At 38.0% G+C, this 21,591-nt stretch overlaps 1 protein-coding gene across 4 annotated transcripts in view; it reads right to left on the bottom strand.

Moving 5' to 3' along the window:
- The window catches only part of MATN2 (matrilin 2), a 56,156-nt gene extending 38,086 nt beyond the window's left edge, over nt 1-18,070 (bottom strand). For all 4 annotated transcript variants that reach the window (XM_031058988.1, XM_031058986.1, XM_031058987.1 and 1 more), the window contains exons 1-3: nt 17,902-18,070; nt 2,945-3,514; nt 1,307-1,429 (exon numbers count right to left, since the gene is read on the bottom strand). In XM_031058988.1, the coding sequence (XP_030914848.1) occupies nt 1,307-1,429; nt 2,945-3,514; nt 17,902-18,034 (826 nt within the window). In that variant the 5' untranslated portion in view covers nt 18,035-18,070. The remainder of the gene's footprint in view (nt 1-1,306; nt 1,430-2,944; nt 3,515-17,901) is intronic.
- Nucleotides 18,071-21,591: the final 3,521 nt, after the last annotated feature.

Here is a 21,591-nt window from a genome sequence, read left to right as displayed (position 1 = left end):
CAGCAGGAAAATTATGTACAATTCCAAAACTCTTGGAAATTAACCTGCATGTGAAGCAGTGCAGTGCCCAAATGTTGAACTGCTGGCTGAGAAAAACTATGGAAATGTAACAGAGTAAAAAGAAGAAGAGACAATTAAGAAAGAATTTTTCATACTTGTAATTAATTTTTTTTTAATTTATTGACATACCTTCACTGTTTCATTGGTGCTTCATATTTGATCTAAAACAACTCTAAGCAAGAGAGACTAAGAATCCACTAATCCCAAGATACTTGGCAGTTTTATGGCATTCTCCTGAGATACAGAACATCAAATACAACAATGGGATTTAAGCCTGCAGTCTTCACCTTAGTTCTAAATTATCGACTGTAAGAGCTACATCCTATGCTCTTATGATTACTGTCTCCCACAGTCTCTTGAAAAGATGTTTTCCAAAATTTTTCTTCTGGCTAAAATCAGTTTAGCAGCGTTTATTTGAATCCATGCACTTTCATCTGAATCTGTACACTGCTGTGTGATAAAAACTTGAATTTTTAGCATGTACATTTTCCACAAGTAATTAAATATAGCGTTACATAATTTCTTTAAAATCAGGTGAATACAGAAATAAATTTGACATATCCCCCTGATGTAAATTGCTGCTAATTACTAGGAAATAAGTTAAAATGAACTAACAAAATACTGATTTCAAAAATCAAAATTAAAGGGAAATAAAGTTTGTTATTATAAACTATACAGCCAATTACTCAAAACTGAAAAAGTCAACACTTTTAAAGGGAGGAATGAGAGCATAAGCAAGGCTTCTGAAACCATTCTTTAAAAGGTTGCAAACCCTTATATTTCCACCAGCAGTTAGAGAGAGCTTTTCAGAATGTCAGGTTATTTCACAGTATTTCACAGTTTTCTAGTATGGGGCTTATTGCACTTTTCTGTACCTTATAGTACTGTTGCTAGCTTAAGAAGTCAATAAAGTATCTAAATTCGCTTCCTTTGAGATTATAAAGTTACTGATTTAGTTGTTTTTAATTGTTGAAGTTAAAATACCAATAAAATTCAAATGTAATTTCATATAGTTACAGTGTACCTCTGCAGAGTTGTGTATAAAATTCAGCTGGATATACTTCAGAAAGATTTGTAAGAACTTCACTTAAAACAAGAAAAAGAATTATAGCTTCACCTCTCTAGACACTTTCTGATGATTATCATTAATTATGTACTGACCTCAGTTATTTACGAGCCCAACAGAAAGGGTATGTGATGTCAAATACTTTTTGGGAGTATGAAAGAGAAAAGAAAGATAACATACTGCTGCAAGTCTTCTGGTCAGCATTCAGAATGTATCCCTGTTTACATCTGCACAAGTAGGAGCCAGGGGTGTTTATGCAGAAGTGATCACAGTGATGCTCAACTATACTGCACATATGAGGCACTGAAAGAAAAAAAGGAAAATATTATTAGCTGCTGGTCCTAATTAGTTATGGTCACAACTGAAAAAAAAAACGGGTGTAGAAAATTTTAGTGAAGTAACTCAGAAATTTTAAATTAAGTGTTGCTAGTAAAGACAAAAATGAAATCTTAAGAAAATAAAAATACACAAAGGAGTATTTGAAAAAACAAATCATTTTGATTCATTTTCTTCATAGGGCCACTAGGGTGGAGGCATTCCCTGGGAGGAGGAGGCAACTGCTATCCTTGTCACCTCCATAGTCCTCCATCACCAGTGGGGAGTGGCTTCACTGAGGAACACATAATTTTGACTAAAAGTGATCTAAAAACTCTAATAAATTTATTGGATATGGCCCAGTGAGAAAAAAATCCCAACCAAGTAAATGGTATTTGTATGGGATTTGTTTCTAAAACACAATCTAAAAAATCAGCATTTGCTGTACATTCCATTGAAACTCTGAATCCATTATTAGTTACTCTTTCTTGGTTTTTAAATATGTCCCACCATGCCAGATAATAATACAGCAAGGAAGAAATGGGAAAAAATCTATTATCTGATGAATGTCTGTGTTGGTGTTTTGTGCTGAGACAGTTCAGCTGCTCTTTGAAACAATTTTGGAAAAGATCAAGTAAGGAAAATCTTCCAGACTATCCTTACAAGGAGCTGCAGTTCTTTTCTGGCAAAAGCATCCCTAGACCATTTAATCTTACCCTGCATTCTTTTTCTGGATTCTAATGAAATCTAAGGCCAAAGTTGTAGGAAATATTTTCACATTTATCTCAGGAATAAATAAAAAAGTCTACTAAGCACATAGATTAAAATAAAATTAATTACAAATGCCATGATATTTGCAAAATGTAATTCCTTATCAGGGAATTACAGATGGAAGTGATATCTCTATTGTAAGTTAATGCTTATTTAAATATTTACCTTCTTGTATGAATAAATAATGTCACTGTAAAGGCTTTTCCTAACTTCCTGTATTTAAAACAGATGGCATACAAAACCTGCTCAGTCTGTTTCACTTCCAGTCATAAGACATATACAGAAATTATTCTTTGCATAGAATTCATATGTAAGCTTTGGAAGAGGACTTCACGGACTCTCAAGCCTATTTAGATAATTGTTCAGCAGTTTCAAGTTTCTCCCTACTAAGGGAGAACACTCTTAAAATGAAGAGATGAAAAAACTTATCTAATATTCAAATAGCAGAGATAAATTTACTGCTGTTATGCAACAAATAGGAAAATCATGATATGTGTGTTTGCCTAACTGCTTATGACCACAAGCAATTAAATCACATTCTATGACACTTAAGAGTAGCATCAGTTTTCCCCACATGTGTGACTGCTGTTTTGGATGTTGTTTGGCTAATCTCCCTTCAACACATATATTCTAACAGATAAAGTTTCATGTAAAAAAAAAGTTTAATTATAATGCTTATTTTTTCTGTTTCACTTTCATCTATATATTCAAATCTATAGATAAAAATCTTACCACAAAGTTTAGTCTGGAAGGCAGAGGTCAATGTTTCAATCTGACTGAAATTAGCAACCAGAAACACATGTTCTTCATGTGGTTCACTCCCAATGGACTTCAGAGTGTTCATATCCACTCTTCCCACTCCAATAGCAAAAATTAGGATTCCTGAGTTACGTGCTTTAGCAGCAATCTCTGCCACAGGATCTTGAGGTCTCCCATCTGTCACTATCATGATAATTCGGGGCACATTCTGCCTCAGAGGTCGAGCCCCCTCTGTCTCTGAAAATGCAATGTTCACTGCATACTGCAGAGCCAGTCCAGTCATGGTGCCAGTGGACAGGTGCATCATCCTCTTCACGGCTCTTTCGATGTCCTGCTTCCGCCTGAAGGTCTTCAGTGAAAACTCCTGCTTGACAGTGCTGCCGTACTGAATCAGACCCACGTGCGTGGCATCAGGGCTGATGTCCAGAAACTGCAAGATGGTCAAAATGAACTCCTTCACTTTTTCAAAGTCATAATGACTCACACTGCGAGAGCTGTCAATGATGAAAACAAGGTCCAGACGTTTGTTGCCGCAAGAGTTTTCTAAAAGGAAAATGCAAAAACAGTACTTTACAATTTCAAAAGGCAAATAGGTTCAGGTTTACTGTCTAAACAAACACTCTGACAAGTGCTGTGGAAATTCAAGAAAAATAGGACATACCACAATTAAGAATACTTGGGCAATATAAATTTGTTCTCCAGTATATGACAAAAATGGCCTGATACTTGATCATTATATGTATTTTTGTGTGTGTGTGTGTGTGTGTGTGTGAGGTAAGTGCCCAGAATGGTTAGTGGCAGTGGAATGGTGAGATAGAATCACACAGAGCTTGGGTTGGAAAGGACATTAAAGATCATGTAGTCCAAACCCCCTGCCATAAGCAGGGACACCTTCCACTAGACTGGGTTTCTCAAAGCCCCGTCCAACCTGGCCTTAAACACTGCCAGGGATGGGACATCCACAGCTTCTCTGAACAATCTTCTCGAGCTAAGAATTTCTTCCCTATACCTAATCTAAACCTGGCCTCTTGTAGTTTGTTATTAGTTCATTCCTTCCTGTCCTACCGCTACATGCCCTGATCAAATGTCACTCTTCAGGTACTTGTGCGTTGCCCTGTTGTGTCATTGTTGAGATTTTGACCTCATTCCCCATGCAAGAGTGGAAATCCTCTCTGAATGACAGTTAACTATTTAAGTGGCTGCACTGTGATGCTCTATGTGGCAGGGCCTGAAAATTTAGAAATCTAATACTGTGACAAGTCAGGAGGATCTAAGTGTTTCATTAAAAACAGAGAAAACAGAACACAAAGAAATACAGGTCAAAAGCATCTGTTAATCGCACTGACTGATAAGAGAAGGGACTGATTTTTCAAGGAAGTTGGCACTAAGCAGCACTTTGCATGTACAAAGTACTGTTCTCGATGTCAACTGCAGCTGTGAATGCTCAGCAGTTCTGCAAATCAAATGTCATGATTTCAAGCATGTAATTAATACCCATCTGGGGAAAGTTTCATGTATTAGACTAGCTCAGCATCACAGAGAAATTATATGGTTGCATCAGAGAGAAAATCCTGTTGTCTGCAGTGGCACTCCACTCAGCCAAAAAAATACTCATACTGAACACGCCCTGAAATCTATGCCAGCTATCAGAAGCCTTTTTTTCCCAAGAGTCACTGAAGCAGAAATATTACAGAGTATGTCTATATCTGACTATGGCACAGATGGGCAGGCCAAGCTATTAGGGATAGCAGCAGAAGTGAAGGCTGGCTGTCTTCTAGGCATCCTAAGAGCTTTCTGGAACTCTGGGTACATCCTCTGGCTTCTGCTCAGCATATTTTTCTGAAAGAATATGAGAAATATGAGACACATGCATGAGTTGCATGATGAGAATGGATAGAGACTGACCATTCCCAGGACGCCAGCACATGACAGGCTTGAGGCAAGCCTGTGAGTTGAGCTATCAGACTTGCCACAGAAAAAGACAGCATGTGGAAAAAGGACTTTGGTGGAATGCTGATGAAAAGAAATCAACAGAGGTTTAATGTGTATCCTAAAGACTCCTCCAAATTAGGAAATCCCTGCGTCACAAAAGCATTGCAGTTCAGGGAATAACTGCAGGTGGCATTTTCTTGTCCTTAAATTATTCCACATGCATCTACTTTTGACCTCTGTCAGAGTCAGAACATAGGGTCAGATACACCTATGGTTTCAATCATTGTGTCTGCTCATCTTCTTAAATTCCTGTGGCTATGAATAAATCTGTGAGGTTCTTAGTTGTATTTGTATACCTGGCTTGAAAGATTAAAGATGGGAAGAATGCTCATCAGACTGCAGCGGCATCCTTATTTCACTAAGATGAGACACCTCTAATCAGTAGTTTCCAAACTGTATTGCCAAACCCAATTCAATTCCCAGCACACTGTCATCCATCGTGCACAGTGAATGAGGCACTTGTGAATGTTTGGTGAAAAAGCAGTGTCTGACTGTACAATCAAAGGACATGTCATACTGCACTAGTACAAGTGGGCTGATCAAGGACTCAATTGGAAAAACATCTCTCTGTAGACTGTCCTTTAAACAAATTCACTTGTGACTGCTGACCAACACTCACCATGCACTTCTGCCAAGGCAGGGGGTGAGAAAGATGCCTGTTTTCACTCGTTAACTCAGAAGCCTCTTTCATAGATTACCAAGAACATTTTTTGGCATAGAATAAAAATGCTCTTTAATGACAATAAAAATGACTGCCTGGATTTATTCATGTGCAGTCTAGAGTACAGCTTTATTCACAAGCGTAGGAATATGCTCGGGTTGCTTATTCTTTCAGAATCAGAGCAGGCTGAATATAAGCCAAGCTGAGCAGAAACAAAATTCCAGTTCTAATGGGATACAGATATTGTGACATAACTATTTTCCACCTTATTATCTTAATTGCATTATATATAAAAAGCTACAAATTATCTTTACTAATATAACATGAATGATTCCAGCAATATGAAGATAATGCTAAGTTATGATTTGTGGGAGCAGACCAAGAGGAAAGAAGGATAATTACAGAAAAAATGGTTAAGAATATGTGTGTGCATATGAGGGGAAGGAGAGATAAGAGAGAAGGGGAAAATGGATGCTATTTTATTTTCCTTAAAACATTTCAGCATTGATTCACTAAAGGTAAATCATGCTTGACCAGTCTGATTGCCTTCTATGATGAAATGACTGCCTGGATGGATGAGAGGAAAGCAATGGATGTTGTCCACCTAGAGTTCAGCAAGGCTTTTGACACTGGGTGAAGGGGCAGAGGCCTCCTCAGCAAGTTCCCCAACAACACAAAGCTGGGAGGAGCGGCCGATACCCCAGAGTGCTGAGCAGCCCTTCAGAATGACCTCAGCAAGCTGGAGAGATGGGCAGAGAAAACCATCTCAAACTCAACAGAGGTGAATGCAGGGTCCTGCACCTGGGGAGGAATAACCCCATGTACCAGTACAGGACAGGACTGACCTGCTGGAAACAGCTCTGCCGAGAAGGACCTGGGGGTCCTGGAGGACAATGAAATGTCCGTGAGCTGGCACTGTGTTCTTGTGGCCAATAAGGCCAAAGATATCCTGGGCCGCACTAGGAAGACCATTGGCACCAGGTCAAGGGAGGTGACCCTGCCCCTCTACTCAGCCCAAGGGAGGCACCATCGGGAGTGCTGTGCCCAGTTCTGGGCTCCACAGCACAAGAGAGACATGGAGCTGCTGGAGTGGGTCCAGAGGACAGCTACAAAGATCATGAGGGGACTGCAGCATCTCTCTTATGAGGAAAGGCTGAGACAGCTGGGCCTGTTCAGCCTTGAGAAGAGACAGCTGAGAGGGGACCTCACCAATGTCCATCAGTCTCTGAAGGGAAGGTGTCAAGAGGATGGACCAGGTTCTTCACGGTGGGCACAAGCAATAGTACAAGAGGCAATGGGCAGAAATTGATGGACAGGAAGTTCCACCTGACCATGAGGAAAATCTTCTTTATTTGTGTGGGTGCACTTAATCAGGCTGCCCAGAGAGGTGGTGGAGTGTCCCTCACTAGAGATAAGCAAGAACCATCTGCACACAATCCTGCACCATGTGCTCTGGGATGGCCCTCCTTGAGCAGGGAAATTGGACCAGATGATTCACTGTGCTCTCTTCCAACCTTGTCCATTCTGTGAAAATAAATCAGAACTACAGCCATGGTGTTGAATCCTTTTAATTGGAATATAAAGATTTGGATCCCAGTCTGAAGAGACTCATTCATCTATTCTGAAGTCTGGAATGAATCTTGGTGGGAAAAAGCCCAGAGAGCCTTGGTGAACAGAAACACATCACACTGTGCTGAATTACTTTGGAAAAATCTATTAAGCTGAATGAAACACAGTGTTTTTCAAAACTACTTCAACCAGCAAAGTTCTATCTATAGAAATATAAAACATTTCCAAATAAAGATGTATTTAAAATCTTTGTCTTCTGATTTGGTATGAATTTTTTTTAAAACTCTGTAATTATTAAAGTTGATTTAACTTGGGCTCAGTGAAAAATATTATGTTACTCTTCTACAGATAAAAAATCCAGCTTGGTGGTATTTTGAGGAGTGGAAATCAGTAGTAATGACTGACAGATCTAAACACTCATCCCCTCAGATAAATTTTCAGTGATAGCTTTTTAGCAGTTACATGCTTCTCTGTTTGTCCTGTAAATTATAATCTCTTCCTCTGACCAGCTCTCATTTTCAACAGTGAACTTTCTCACAACTTTGGCAAACATCTTCATAACTAAAAGCAATTTCCTTTCTCTCTTATGAAAATTTACTCACTGAAAAGAGCTACTCATCCATAAACCTACTTCTAAGTCGGCAGAGGTCTTTTATTGCCAACACAAAAGTTAAAAAACCCCCTCAGTGTGGGTTGTATTATCCAAAGGGGAAGCAAGGAGAGGGAAGACAAAGACAGAAGGAAAGATCAAGCCAGTAGTAAATATGTTCTCCTTCTTTACTCAATACCTACTTCATAAATGACAACCACAGTGATGCCACCTTTAAAAAACAAACAATGCAAGGAAATTTCAGTTCTGCTGGGAAGAATCCAGCTAGGATCCAATTACTGAGAGATTCATAAAACAAAGCTTAAAATAATATTGAGCATCTTAACTTCCTCTCAAGCTGAAAAGTTAGTTAAATCATTTTATCTGATGACTGCAGGTTTCCTTCTATTCCTTTCTCAAGGCAAATTATGCTGAGCCTGTTTTGGCTTTGACAAAGCTCACAGTGCTTTGATTTTGCTCACCCATCCAGGTTCTGTGTCTGAGAGCATGTTTCTATCCTCTCATTTTTCACTAATGTTACATTCCCTTAATAGAACTAAAGTAGCACTAGGGAGCTTTCTTGGGCATTCAAATTGACTCCTCTAGACTGTTAAATCATTAGAACAGTTCCTGATACTGAGGACAGTTCGCATTTTCTCAAGCAGTCCTCAGGCATGATACAGGAAACAGCATGAGCCAGGGATCCAGCCTTTGTGGACAGAACTAGTCTGTGACCTCAGGGTATTCCCCAGCAGAGAAGCAGGCCATGTTGTACCACTGGTCTCAGTGCCAGAGAGCAGTCTAAGGCACCAGCTAAGCCCAGAGGCCACCTGGCTCCATCCACAGTGTTAAACTCACTGTCCTGCTCCTGCACTGTCCTGCTCATACAGAGTGGCTGTATGCAAGAGGCCTCCTGGGAATAATCTCTGTAGGGATTATTCTCTGTGCCTTCTGAACCACACATGGTGATTCCTAGTTTCTGTGGGCCAGAGACAGCTCCAGCCATCTAACAGCAACAATAATGGTGGAGGTTCCAGTGTGCAAGAATGTGCCCAGTGCTGTTTCATTTCCTCAAACATTTCCATCTATGGATATTCAAACTGAACACATTCAAAGACACAAGTTTTAGATGATCATTTTTCAAAAATGTTTGCAAGTTGGTTGTCTTGAAAAAACTCCTTGTTTAAAAATGAGTTAGCTATTTTCTGGTATTGTTCTACATCTTTATGACCCCTTAATAATTTTTTTCCTTTCTCTTAATCTAGATATTACTTATTTGGCTTTATCCTAATAGATGAGAGTGGATAAATGTTAAAGAAGGCTATTGTTGTATGCAAAGCAAAAGGAGGTCAGCTGAGTTTAGTAAACGCTACAACCAAATTTACACATTAAAAAAGTAATTTATAACAAGTAAATATTAGCTCCATGAAGATGTTATAGAGTATGACAATTCAAGCAAAAAGAGTTAAGAAAAAATGAGATCATAGAATAATTATTGCCTGAGCAGACTTTAATGGTAATTTTAATATTTTGTGTTTCTTAGCTCACTCCCCAGTAATGCATATACAATAATGTCCTGTGACACTGCCAGCAAGTAACACCAGGTTTATTTTTAGATTTTATCTTTGAGTAACTAAACAAGTCTTTACTCAAAAGTAAACAAAAGGGGGAGAAAACTATTCTCCCTGTTAGCATATTTTACAACTTCTTCCTAAATGTCTCTTCTTTCTTTACCATTTTATTATTTCACTTTCCCCTCCCGTCTTCTTTTTACAACTTCTTTCCTTATAAATCTCTCCATAACTCCTACAAAATCTGTTAGAAGATGTATGAATTTCCTGGGTGTCAAATATTTTTAATTGAAGTCCATAATTCTGGTTTTCCCTAGCTAAATATCCAGCCAGAAACACTGTATTTGACATGTTCTCAGATAATTTCAAAAGATTTCCTAGGTCATCAAGAAGGTTTAATCTTCTTGTCATAAAATTATACAGGTAAATAATAGCCAAATTTCCAATTCATTCATAAACATACCTAGTCCAAAATGCTTTGGGAAACGCATTTCATGATTGTGATTGTTGCAAAGAATAAATGAAAAAGAGCACTTATTCCAAGCACTTCCAGTGTCTAGTGAGACATTTTGAGCAAATTAGCTTCCACTCCTTTTGGGTTTTTTTCATTTTAATTCAAAGACAGACAAAGTATGGTACGGTACATTTCATATACATATATATATTTGAATATGTATATTTCACATATACATATTCATATGTAAAATATACATATATATGTATATTTCATATACGTATTATATTACATATAATCATACCTATTTCCTGAAGAAAACATTAGAAACTGCCCAATTTCCCTGCCCTAGCACACATACATGCTGCACTTGGTTCTGCAGGTGACACCACCTCTTCCCAGCTCTGGGACAGGCCGTGGATCCAAGACCTGCTCCTGTATTTTCTGGCCCCATCCTTGCTGTGAATCTTTCCCCAAACACACAGGCCTATGGCCCTAGCCCAAACGTTCATTATGAGTTTGGCAGCTCACCCATTTTTCCTTACAAATTTCTTCATCTGGGAACAATCTCTAAATGGAACACAGCCTCCAGACATTTCTTTATTGCCTCTGACAAAATCTTTTCTGAACTTCCAAAATTTCTGGGACAACTACAGAGCAGGAGGCTCTTGTCCAGAGACTTCCATTTCCTTCTACATGCAAATGCTTCATTATTAGTCACTGCAGTGTCTAAAGTAGTATGTTACTTTGTTCTCATTTCACCTCACTATTTCTATTCCTTCCCTGTCACGCTTTTCAAAATAACAAGGTCATTATTAACACTAAGTCTTTCTAAATCCAAAGAACCAGAACTGACTCATAGTATTTCTTCATTTCTTTACCTATACTGGTGCTTCTCTGTTATGAAGCCAAAGTGTGGTGTAAGGATAGTCTCAAGTTTCTTAGTTCTTTCTGCATGTTTCAGTTGCTCTGAGACAGAAACTGTTGGGTTTCCTGAGAGGAGCCAAACCTGCTTTCGTGGTCAGGAGGACCAGGGAGCAGGTTGTTTTCCTTGCAGGCAGTGGAACACCTGCACAGAAGGATAAAGTATCCTGATATCCCCATGCACATGGCAACATGAAAATCTACCCACCACTCTCTGACAGAAACAAATGTTATGTGCTCTCAGCTAAGGATAGCTTACACCCATGAGAGATGAGGAATTCACTTTCTGAGCCACGATGAAGAAAACTTGTGGTACACACAGTAATGCTACTTTGCATCCTGTTCCCACAGCCAGCCTGGAAGCACTTTGACTGTGACTGTCTTTTCCTGCACTCACCTGTAAAACATCAAATCATAACCAACATGAAAAAGGTGATTGTATGGGAGAAGGTGATCTCTGTATCTTTCTGCTTGAAGACCTGAGACTCCTATTTTGCCTGAGCTAATTAGGGTGCTGTTGGTGACACAGAAATTATTAGAGAAAGAATGGATGCAGAAAGTAAACAATTGTTAGTAGCAGCATAGACAATCGAGAAAAAATGTGACCTTACTGAGTTTGTGGTGTCCTGTTTTCAGGACATTAGCTTAACCTTTTAAAAACTCTTATTGATACTTTTTTTTAAAGCTGTCCGTGTATTTGTTTATGGGGAAAGCTGTTAGCAACCTCAACATTACTCATTGATCAGTTGACCTGAAACCACATATTTCTATCTATTGGTAACAGTCTAAGTATTAGATTCTTTTCCAGAACAAATTCAGAAACAGCATGAGGGTGTGTGTACCAGGGCTGTATACCATTCCCCCTGTTTCTTAAAACATGTGGGACATCATGTCCACTGGTGAACTGGCAGTTCTTCCACTCCAGCAGTACTTAAATAAGATGGCGTCTTCAAGGTTCCAAAGCAATTTAAAGTATGTTGTCCTCATCCACAATAGTGTCTGATCACCCACTCATGCCTATAAAATTAGATGTTTTTGGAGTCATGCAAAAACTGTTTCCATTATTTTCAAATTAATTTTGCACATATGTACTTTTTAAATTAAGACAGCAAAATGCTCAAAACGAAGTCAAAACCAGCACACTGCTGAATATCAGCGTTCTTTCTTTTGGCCTGATTTTTCTTCAAGACATAATACACAGAGGAGGCTTTGAGCTCCTTGAGAATATACTCATAACAACATTTTTTTTACTCACAGTAATGTTCCTCACTGAATTATTGTCAAGCCAAACTCTTTTTCAAACAGAAATGGTATTTCACAGTAATTTGTGGGGGTTGTAACAAACAAATTCAGGAATACAAAGATCATTTGATGTTTAGTTCATGACTCAAGTTTTTTTCTGTAACAGCAGATATTCTGTCATCCTGTGGAAATATTACAAATTACTTTAAAAAAACAGGGAAAAGAAGAAAAAAGGGGGGGGGGGGCAAATTAAAAGAATAAGAAAACAAAACAAAGAAAGAAGAGAAGGAGGAAGGAGGGAAAAGGCTTTGTTAGAGGAAATACACATTAAAGAAATACAATACAATTTCTTGTGATGCTGGAAATCAAATTATACTCCATATAATTTAAATTAGAGAAATACCCCATAGGTGACTTAAAAGTGAATGTGATTTCAACACATGAAAATTAATAATGAATGCTAAATACAAGAGTTGGCAAGCAGAATGTTGTTCTGTGGTTAAAAACTGCTAGCACAGACCAAAATCCAAACTTTCTGATCTCCATGATAACTGGCTACAGATGAGCATACTCAGATCAGAACATAAATCCCTGAGGTCTGTCACGGTCCCGGCTAGTCCTTCATTAGCTGGGGCTGTTTAAGGGATAACAGCTGCTGCAGGAACAACTGGCTGAGCAGGGATATGGTTGCTGATCAGATCTCTCTTTCTCAGACTTTGGGATCTCTGTGAGGGGCTGGGGAGGCACAGCCTTAGCACAAACCAGGCTACCAAGCCTCAAAGCCACAGAGAGAGGGTGTTCTACTGTGGATAAACCCCAGAATCTGAAAAAGCAGCTACTGTGGGGTAGAGGCCAACAGCTGAGAGAATAAGATGGAAGTTGAAATTTTGAGAGTCAGCGTAAAGTTCATGGGTGACCTCCCAGCTATTGAAACAAGCACTACTGGGAAGCAAAACACACCATTGCTAATATTGCCTTGAGACACAATGATTGTATCTACACATCTCAGAAGGAAAAACCAGGTGATTCTAAAGTCTGTAAAATGCTTTGCTTGCTCTCTTTCCAAATATAATGTGTTCCTCTTTATATGACAACATCATGCTTTGAATAGAAAACTGATAGGTAAATAAAAGGATAGGTATTTGATTACCCTGTATCCTTACAAAAGCTTGGCTAGGATTTTGCTTGTATTTTAACTACTTATATGGTAATTCAAAAGATGTAATTTGCAATCATTTCCTACCTTTATCTGCTGCATGGAAGAGTTTTCATCTCCCCCAGTACCATACCAGTACAGTATGTCTAGCACATGATGTAGTTACTGAGACATAATTCTCATTTCAATTGCAGTACAGATTTCAGTTACAATAATTCTACTTTCTGACAGGATTATGTCTGAGGACATAAAACTTGTCAGGCTTGCATTTATGTGAAGAAATAACACATACATAAGTTGAGGCTGTGAATTAGCTCCTTACAGAAGAAAGCATCCCACATTGGCTCAACAGAGCACATTAGCAGAATTTAGAGATCTCTGGTCAGCTCTTACTGTATAAATATACAATGAATTAAGCTAAAATTAAACAGGAATCTTATCTGCACTCTACAGAAGCATGATGGGTTGGGCTTACTTTTGTCACATACTTTCCCTTCTAACCTGCTGCTAAAATAACTCAGAATGTTAAACCTGATAATGTCTTAAGCCCTAAAGTTACATACACTCAAATTTAAGAACTGTGTTGGAGATAAGAATCAATTAATAAGAATTCAATTAATTTTAACGGGATGTAGCAAGTGATTCATAAACTTAGTGATTGTTCCACATAGTTCCTATTACTTCACTTCATATTATTAGTGGAATCATACATATACAAGCAAAAAACAGATCATTGTATATTTGTATATTTTGTTGCAAAATATAATTTAATGCAGACAGAGGCATTTGCGTTTTGCAGCAGCTTCCATTGAACAGGAGCCAAGTACATTTCCTTCTTGGCCTCCTTTCCCTTCTGTTTTAATTTTGTGCAGTATCTGTTAATTTTTTGTTGTTTCTTCTGGTATCATGTAATATCTAAAGGAATGCCCCCTAAATTAGCTTTTCTCCTTACACAGTTATTTTCAAAATCATGTATCTGCATATTTCGTATTCCTAAGGAACAGAAAGAATGTTATTGCTTAGAACAGTATTCTACATTCTAGCTTTCACTGTATTCACTACAGCTTTCATGCATTCACTTCAGATCTTTCCAAAGAAGTATGCCCATATGAAATGAAATACATGCCCAGTTTACTAGAACAGAGTTAACCAAGAAAAAAGGCAAACACAAACACTTGTGGTTTTGGTTTTTTTTTTACAATGTAGGAATTTAGATTTGCTTTGTTTTGTAATAAATTATTAAGATGCAGTAGGGCCTAAGTCCCAAATCTGCTTCAGAAACAAACCCCACAATTTCACACACCAAAAAGGCACTTCAGCTTGGATCTACAAGGACTGGATGCATGCTGCTTCCAGACATGAAACCTGCTGAAGGGTGCTGTGGACCTCTCACTGGCCTTGCAAACATGGCATGGAAATCACCACTCTGGACAAACGACCTTGCTCTTCATCACTCTGTTTAGGTGCAGAAGGCCATTTCATTATGTCTGAAGGGAATCAGCTAATCTAACAGACAGAATTTTATCTTTATAACCATGTAGCAAGCATATCACTGCTTTTCTTTAGAAAAAGCCAAAATATTATTTTCCTTTCACAAATCAGGATAAGCCAAATTTGATCCAAAATCTGGATCAAAGTACTGATGAGGGGGAAAAGAAGGCAAAATTAAGTTCGTATGTCAGAAAAGGGGAAAGGTGACTGTTATCTGCTACAGAAAAGAGAAACTGACCATCCTATATCCTTCTGTTTCACAAGACCTTGCACAACTATGGAAACAATTCTTTAAAACATAAATACAGCTGCATGAAAACAGCATCTTCCAGCAATATAATACAAATTTTCATTACTTGAAATACATGCATATCTAATATGCTGCAAGAAGGACTTAAGAAAATGTTAAAAGTTAATTAATTTGGCACAACTGACAAGTTTTTAGTATTTGGAAGTCTGACCCAGTGTTTCATAAAAGAAAAACCTGCAAAGGAGTTTGGCTTTCAAGGGCCACATAATAAGAGTTCCAAAAACTCTATTTTCTATACATCCTTGAACAAGATATTTCAGCTCTTTCAGAAATTACTAGCTATAGCAATAATTATTTTAAACAGCAATAAGCAATGCAAAGACCTGCCAAATTAAAACAACATGCATTGAGATTTAGTTGAAAAATTGAGGAATAAGAAAATATGTATCTTTTTAGACACAATTCATTTCTCCAGAAGACTTTGTTAAAATGTATAGGCAATTAGACCTAACAAGACTATTAAGAAATCTATGAAGTATTAGTGCATGGCTGATGAAAAATTAAATCCTCCTAAACCTGGATCTCAAAGTACTTTTCTCTCTATATGGACAATCCCACAGAATTTTTCATCCATTCCATTTTACTTATTTAACTTGTCAGTCTCCTAGAACAATGACTTTGACTTCTGCACGTGGACACTGCTGTTATTTTACCAGTAAACAGTTATCACAGCAGTACACTTTTGTTTAAAATATGGTGAAAAGAAGATAAAAGGAATAAAATTATTTTAATACTGCTATATTTACATAGCATAAACTTTCATTTTAGTCCTGAAAAAAAGACTCCCATCCAAAAAAAATTCCAACCCCCAACCTTAATTTTTATTACTTTTCCAGGTACCTGTTGGTTCTTTGCAGCTAATTTGCTCCATTTTGCCTGCCAAGCAAGTCTTTACACAACAGCAGCAATTGTCATCACCACCACTACTTATAATATGAACACTACATAGAATGGGACAACTTCTAATCCCTGTTAAGTTGCTGGAATTCTGGAGTGATTTAATTAAGTGTATTACTTGCTGTCACTGAGATCATGTTTGGGCCCTGTTCGTTCTTATGCCATTTAAGGAACACTCAACTTTCCAGCACAGTGGCACTTTACATATTCTGTTCTTTACAGAGAGGCATGTTTTTACCATGCCACTCTTTCTATACGTTGCTGCACATAAGCAGGTGACCTAATTTCTTGAAGCAGAGAGCAAGGCCCAAGAGTCTGACTCCAAACTGCCACGTACTTTTATGGGCTGGCTCGGAGAATGTTCCAAGTTTTTTGCATCATTTAATGTCTTGAAAAGGTTCCTTTAGCCAAAACTGTTTGCATCCTGCACATGCCAAACTGAGTACGGATCCAGTGGTTTCCAAATGCAGGGAGCAGAAATCTCTTGGCTTTTGAAAGAAGAAATAAATAATTTAATCTACACATTGTTGGTTTGGTAACCCTTTCATATATTTTCCACTATTAAAATTTGAAAGAGAGGCTATAAAAGGAACTTTTAAAAAATCACAGGGAAAATGGCAACTGAGGAATGTGACACTTTCTGTTTCTCCTCATAACACTTGTCTCTGCAATCATTTTCTATTGACGGGCAGTTTATTTCTTACAGTAATAAGTTCCATTAAGGTATTTGCTAGGAATCCTAAAATATTTGGGAAGGGCTCCTACATAATCACATTTTATAATTTAGGTTTTAGAAAGTTTGGGATTCTTGTTAAGTAAAGTGTGAATGTGGGTATTTCTTTTTGTTGTTCTATATCCATGGTTTTTTGTGAATTAGATCTCCAGAGCTGTGGTTTTCAGCGTTCAGTAGCAGAACCCCAAGTGTTTCAGGACTGCATCTATTAGTTTTGAGAAAGATGAATAAGAAATGGAAATCTGTTATCTTTTGTTTTAAATTTGTCCAATTTGAATGTTGAATTGAAAATCAACATTTTTAAGTAACAGATTGTAAACGGTACTTTATGGAGTTTTACATCGTGTAAAGGATTACATTTTATTTAGACAAGCATTTCACTGATAAATTTGATGCTCTTCTCTCTATTCCCCCATATTCTTTCTTTCTTCCCAATATATCTTCTGCAGGACATTTCACATTCCTCATGTCCACTTGGGTTAGGTGACCTTTATGGAGCCCACTTACCATCTCCCAGTGGTTGGAGAGAGGTACCTGATGAGATCTACTACTGATGGGAATCATTAATCCCTAATGACAGGCTGTGTCCAAACCCCATCCATGCTGTGTTCTCATAACCTGACAATTACTTTAAACAATTAGCAAAAGACAGTTATTGTAAGTCACAAACTGTTAGGAAATGAAAAAGTTGACTGCTTGGCGATGCACAGGTGATGACCAACAATAGAGAGATGAACCTTATATTTTAAATCACGACAGTCCACAAGCTGAAACTCGTACACCCTGTACTAAGATTTTTGCCAAAAGAGGAAAAAATTACCTCATTGTAAAAAATTACTCATTTAAAAATAAGCTACTCATTATAAGTAAATCTGAAAAAATAAAGGGATTAGCATCAAGTAATGTAATGACAAGCCTTATTTCAATAGCCATAGATTTCCATTCAATCATCTTTATGCACATTATGCACGTGTAGACAGGTAAAACTTTCCAGTATGGTAAAAGGCTCATTTGACAGAACCTGTATGGACCACCATGTATTTTCTCTAAATACTGAAAATAAAGTTGTTTCTTTTTTTTTTTTCCAAGCTAACAGTCCAGTAGCAAGTATTTATTTAATACCACTTACATAAAGTAAATCTGGTATCCCAAAAGTAAATACCTTCTTTCAACAGCTGCTACCTGGTCAACAAACTTTATCACATGCCTGCTGGCAAATGAAAATCTCTTTTTGGTAGAGACTAACTCAGCCAAGGTTTGGCCAGCTGATTATGCCTTTTATCATTTGTATTTGAGACAGCTTTTGGTAGTGGTGTTTGGGGTATTTTGTGTGTAACTTACCCAGCAGAGATTGTGGGTTAACATCCCCTCTTCGGGTGAAATGTCTTCCAGGGAGATCCTTTGCCACGACAGCGGAAAGCAGAGTGTGTGCAAATAGCAGAAGGAAACATGCAATCATTTTCTTCATCTTCATGAAATAGAGGGACACGTAAGGATGTAAAACTGCAAGAGGAGAAAAGGAGATAAGTTCTTTGATTACATAAAAAGATGCATTCCAACCACATCAGTCACCCAGCGGCATTGCTTCACTTCCATCACATACAAACATGCAGACACACAGGCACCAAACAATACCTACAACTTCAAGAAATAAGGTTTACACAATAACACAGCAGTTGGCAGTCCCTATATAGCATTTTTAAGTATTGTTAGTTGAAGTCCATAGTCAACATTGACAACAATTTATAATAAGTATTTTTAAAGCAAGAAAAGGAAGTTTGTTTCACTCAGCCTGTCAGCATAAACACGTTTCAGGAGGACTCAAATATATTTTTGTTATTCCACTCAGTGTTCCTTTGCAAATTTTTTCATAAGTTTAATGGTTCCTGTAGTCTGAGGGATTCTTGCTGCAGAAAATCTCAGAGAATTAAAACAGAGAGAAGAAAATATATTCTAGAAGCAGCAACTATAAATGTGAACTGGTGACAACTCATGCTTACTTTTCAGAAGACAGTCCATGGTTGCTGACATGAAGATACCAGTGCAAGATTAATCTTGTTTGTAGGAATAGACTCCTGAGGCATGGAAAGGAGCTTGCCATAGGTTCTGGAGCAATTTTACCATCCAGAAGAACAAACTGACAGCCAAAATTCCTACATTAAGAGATTATTCCTGACCAGGAGCTTAATGCATCATAAAAGCCATGGCTGACTCTGCCACAAACAGAAAACAAAGACTGACATTCTAGAGATTCATCTTCTGGCTGTGTTCCCCATTGGTGGCTTCCTCAGACAGAGGCTCCTTCTATGCTCTCCCAAATCTTTATTGTTGTGGTTGAGAGCATACCACAGGAGCTGGATTCAGTCTTGGAGTGGGTGATAGGATGAAACTGAGTAAAGAGCTCCCCTAGGTGTGCAAGAGATGGATAGAACTACCCACTTTCATAACAAAGAACTGTTTTAACTGAATCTGAGTGGAACTTCTGAAGCAGTGCAAATTTTAACAATTATTCTTGGTGAAGTAACTAAGGCTTGAAAACAATTTTAACAGGGCCCTAAATCTAACAAGCAGATATGTAACAGAAGGCAACTAAATGCTTCAGTTCTGAAAGATAATTCATTTTTTTCCCCACCATGAGCTATTCACTGGCAGAAAGGAAAATTCTGAATAAATATTTTCTCACTAATAAAGATATTTTGTTGATTATTTTTCAGTCTTTCCCACACAACCATTACACATAATGTATTTTTCTGACTATAAATCTATTTTTCCTTTTGTGTGTCCTACTCAGCAGCCCCAAATGCAGACACAACATTCTGGTGCACATGCCAAAATGAGTCTTTGCACTCAAAATGCCCAGCCTTACTTCAGTGTTCAATATTATCCAGTAATGGGCAATACATGATTTAAGGACACTTGAACTAGGAAAGAAATGGAAATAGCTGGTGTTTATAAAAATGGCCACAAAATAATTACATTTCTGGGCATCTGGATGGTGTTATTGCTAGAGTTTTTCCAGTGTTCTAGTCAGAAACAGATGAACACTGGAAACAGCACACACACCACTGGAAATAGGATTGTGTTTCCCTGGAGGTAACAGTTGTTACATCTGGAGATCATCAGTCCCAGGTATCTCTTCACTCCTCAGAACATCAACACAGACAGGGCTGTGCCAGGGGTCTCCTCTTGCTCAGGCCTGCTCATTCAGCACACGAGGCAAATGGACCCCAAGAACACATGCCAGTTCTAGCACTGATGTTTTAGAAAATCAGAAGCCATGCTGTCAGGGTGTCACCGTCATATTTTCTGCAAAAATCCCCTTCCCCAGGATTGTTCTCCTGGGAAGCTGAGAAGACTTGGAGAAAAAGGAAAACAATGTTATCTCATTTGCTTCTCCTGTGTTTTGCTGCTTTGGAATGTGCTCGGAGATTGTTTATCCAGCAGGTGCATGTTTCATTGGTTTCATGTGAATTGTTTTGACTTAATGACCAATCACGGGCAAGCTGTGTCAGGACTCTGGAAGGAGTCACGAGTTTTATCATCTTGTTAGCCTTCTGTAAGATCCTTTCTGTACTCTTTAGTATAGTTTAGTATAGTATTCTTTTATATAATATAGTATCATAAAATAATAAATTAGCCTTTTAAGAACATGGAGTCAGATTCATCATTCCTTCCTGCCACGGGGCACCCCACAAATACAAGACCAGGGTTAAAGTGAATAGAGAAATATCCTTGTTGCAAGGCTGTTACAGGAACTAGGTATGAACAGAATGCTCAAGAGGGCTTTCTTGCTCTTAACTACTTATCAGAGGCCTAACTCATCCCTCCTTTCTATTCACCCTAAACAGCTGTAAAAATGGCACAAAACTCTAAGAAAAGCCATTTTAGCTGCGGCTGATGGCAAGTCAAAGAACCAAGTACAATGCAGCAGAGCCTTCACAAGACGTTGCTAAACAGCCCAGTAACAGCGTGATGCCAAAGGAAATGGTGCTAAAGCAGTGACTCAGGACAGTCCCACCCTAAAATAAACTCTCCTACATTCTGACACTTAAAATATTTTATACCTCTGTAGCAATTTTTGATATTTGGTCATAGTTACAAATTCACTAGACTCATAGCTGTCCATAAGCAACTCCAGAAATAAGAAAAAAGAGTGTTTGTTGTGACTTGAAGTCTTTGAATTCTGTGAGAAAAATGTTTACATAACATACAAATATATGATTAGCTGACCATATAAACTGAATAGTCTCCATAATCGTTCATTAGCTGTCACTGAATTCTGGAATACATTAAATATTTTCAATTTAGTGTAATTTTTACCAATCCCTTTGAAAAGTAAGGTTGGAGTACTAGAGAAACAGAACCACTGAATAACATATTGTTCAATAGTACTTACTTTGGATTCAGAAACTTTAGATGCTCATATCTCAATATCTCTAGTCTGATAATCAGAAAATAAATCTACTTAGAGATCCACCAAAAAGGATAAAATCTACTATGAACACACTCCTACCCTCACCAACAGTGTTTTAAAATACTGTTTCAAACAAAAGCTATACTTAACAGCAAAGATGTTCAGTTGCCTCATCTTCAAAAAAAAAACAAAACCCAAAAAACTACATATAATCTAAAATAAAAATGTAAGCAAAATTTCATTCATTTTCAGGGAGAAGGAAAAACCAAAAAACCCCAAAGCCAAAGGCTGTATGTGTGATGACATACACTGATCCAAGCTTGCTGTCACCCCTTCATCCACACTGAAAGCTTCTGTGCTGCTTTCCTGGGGTGATGACAGCCTGGACTTGGGTGCTTGGCTCTAGCTCCAGGTACACATTTGTGTCCAGTGCTGCTTTTACATGACCAGTCTGTATTGTGGTTGCCTGGCTGCTCCTCATACAGTCCTCCCATGGTTCTCTGTTTATCCTCTGGGCCTTCTGCAAGGTCTCCTGTCTTCACTCTAGAAGCTGGATGGTGTTTACTGCACCACGTTTGGTATTTAACCTCATTTTTCCAGCAGGCTAAGCTCTTCTG

Source organism: Geospiza fortis, unplaced genomic scaffold (assembly GCF_000277835.1).
Source record: "Geospiza fortis unplaced genomic scaffold, GeoFor_1.0 scaffold200, whole genome shotgun sequence".
Classification (NCBI taxonomy): Eukaryota; Metazoa; Chordata; class Aves; order Passeriformes; family Thraupidae; genus Geospiza; species Geospiza fortis.
This window is presented reverse-complemented; position numbering and strand designations above follow the sequence as displayed.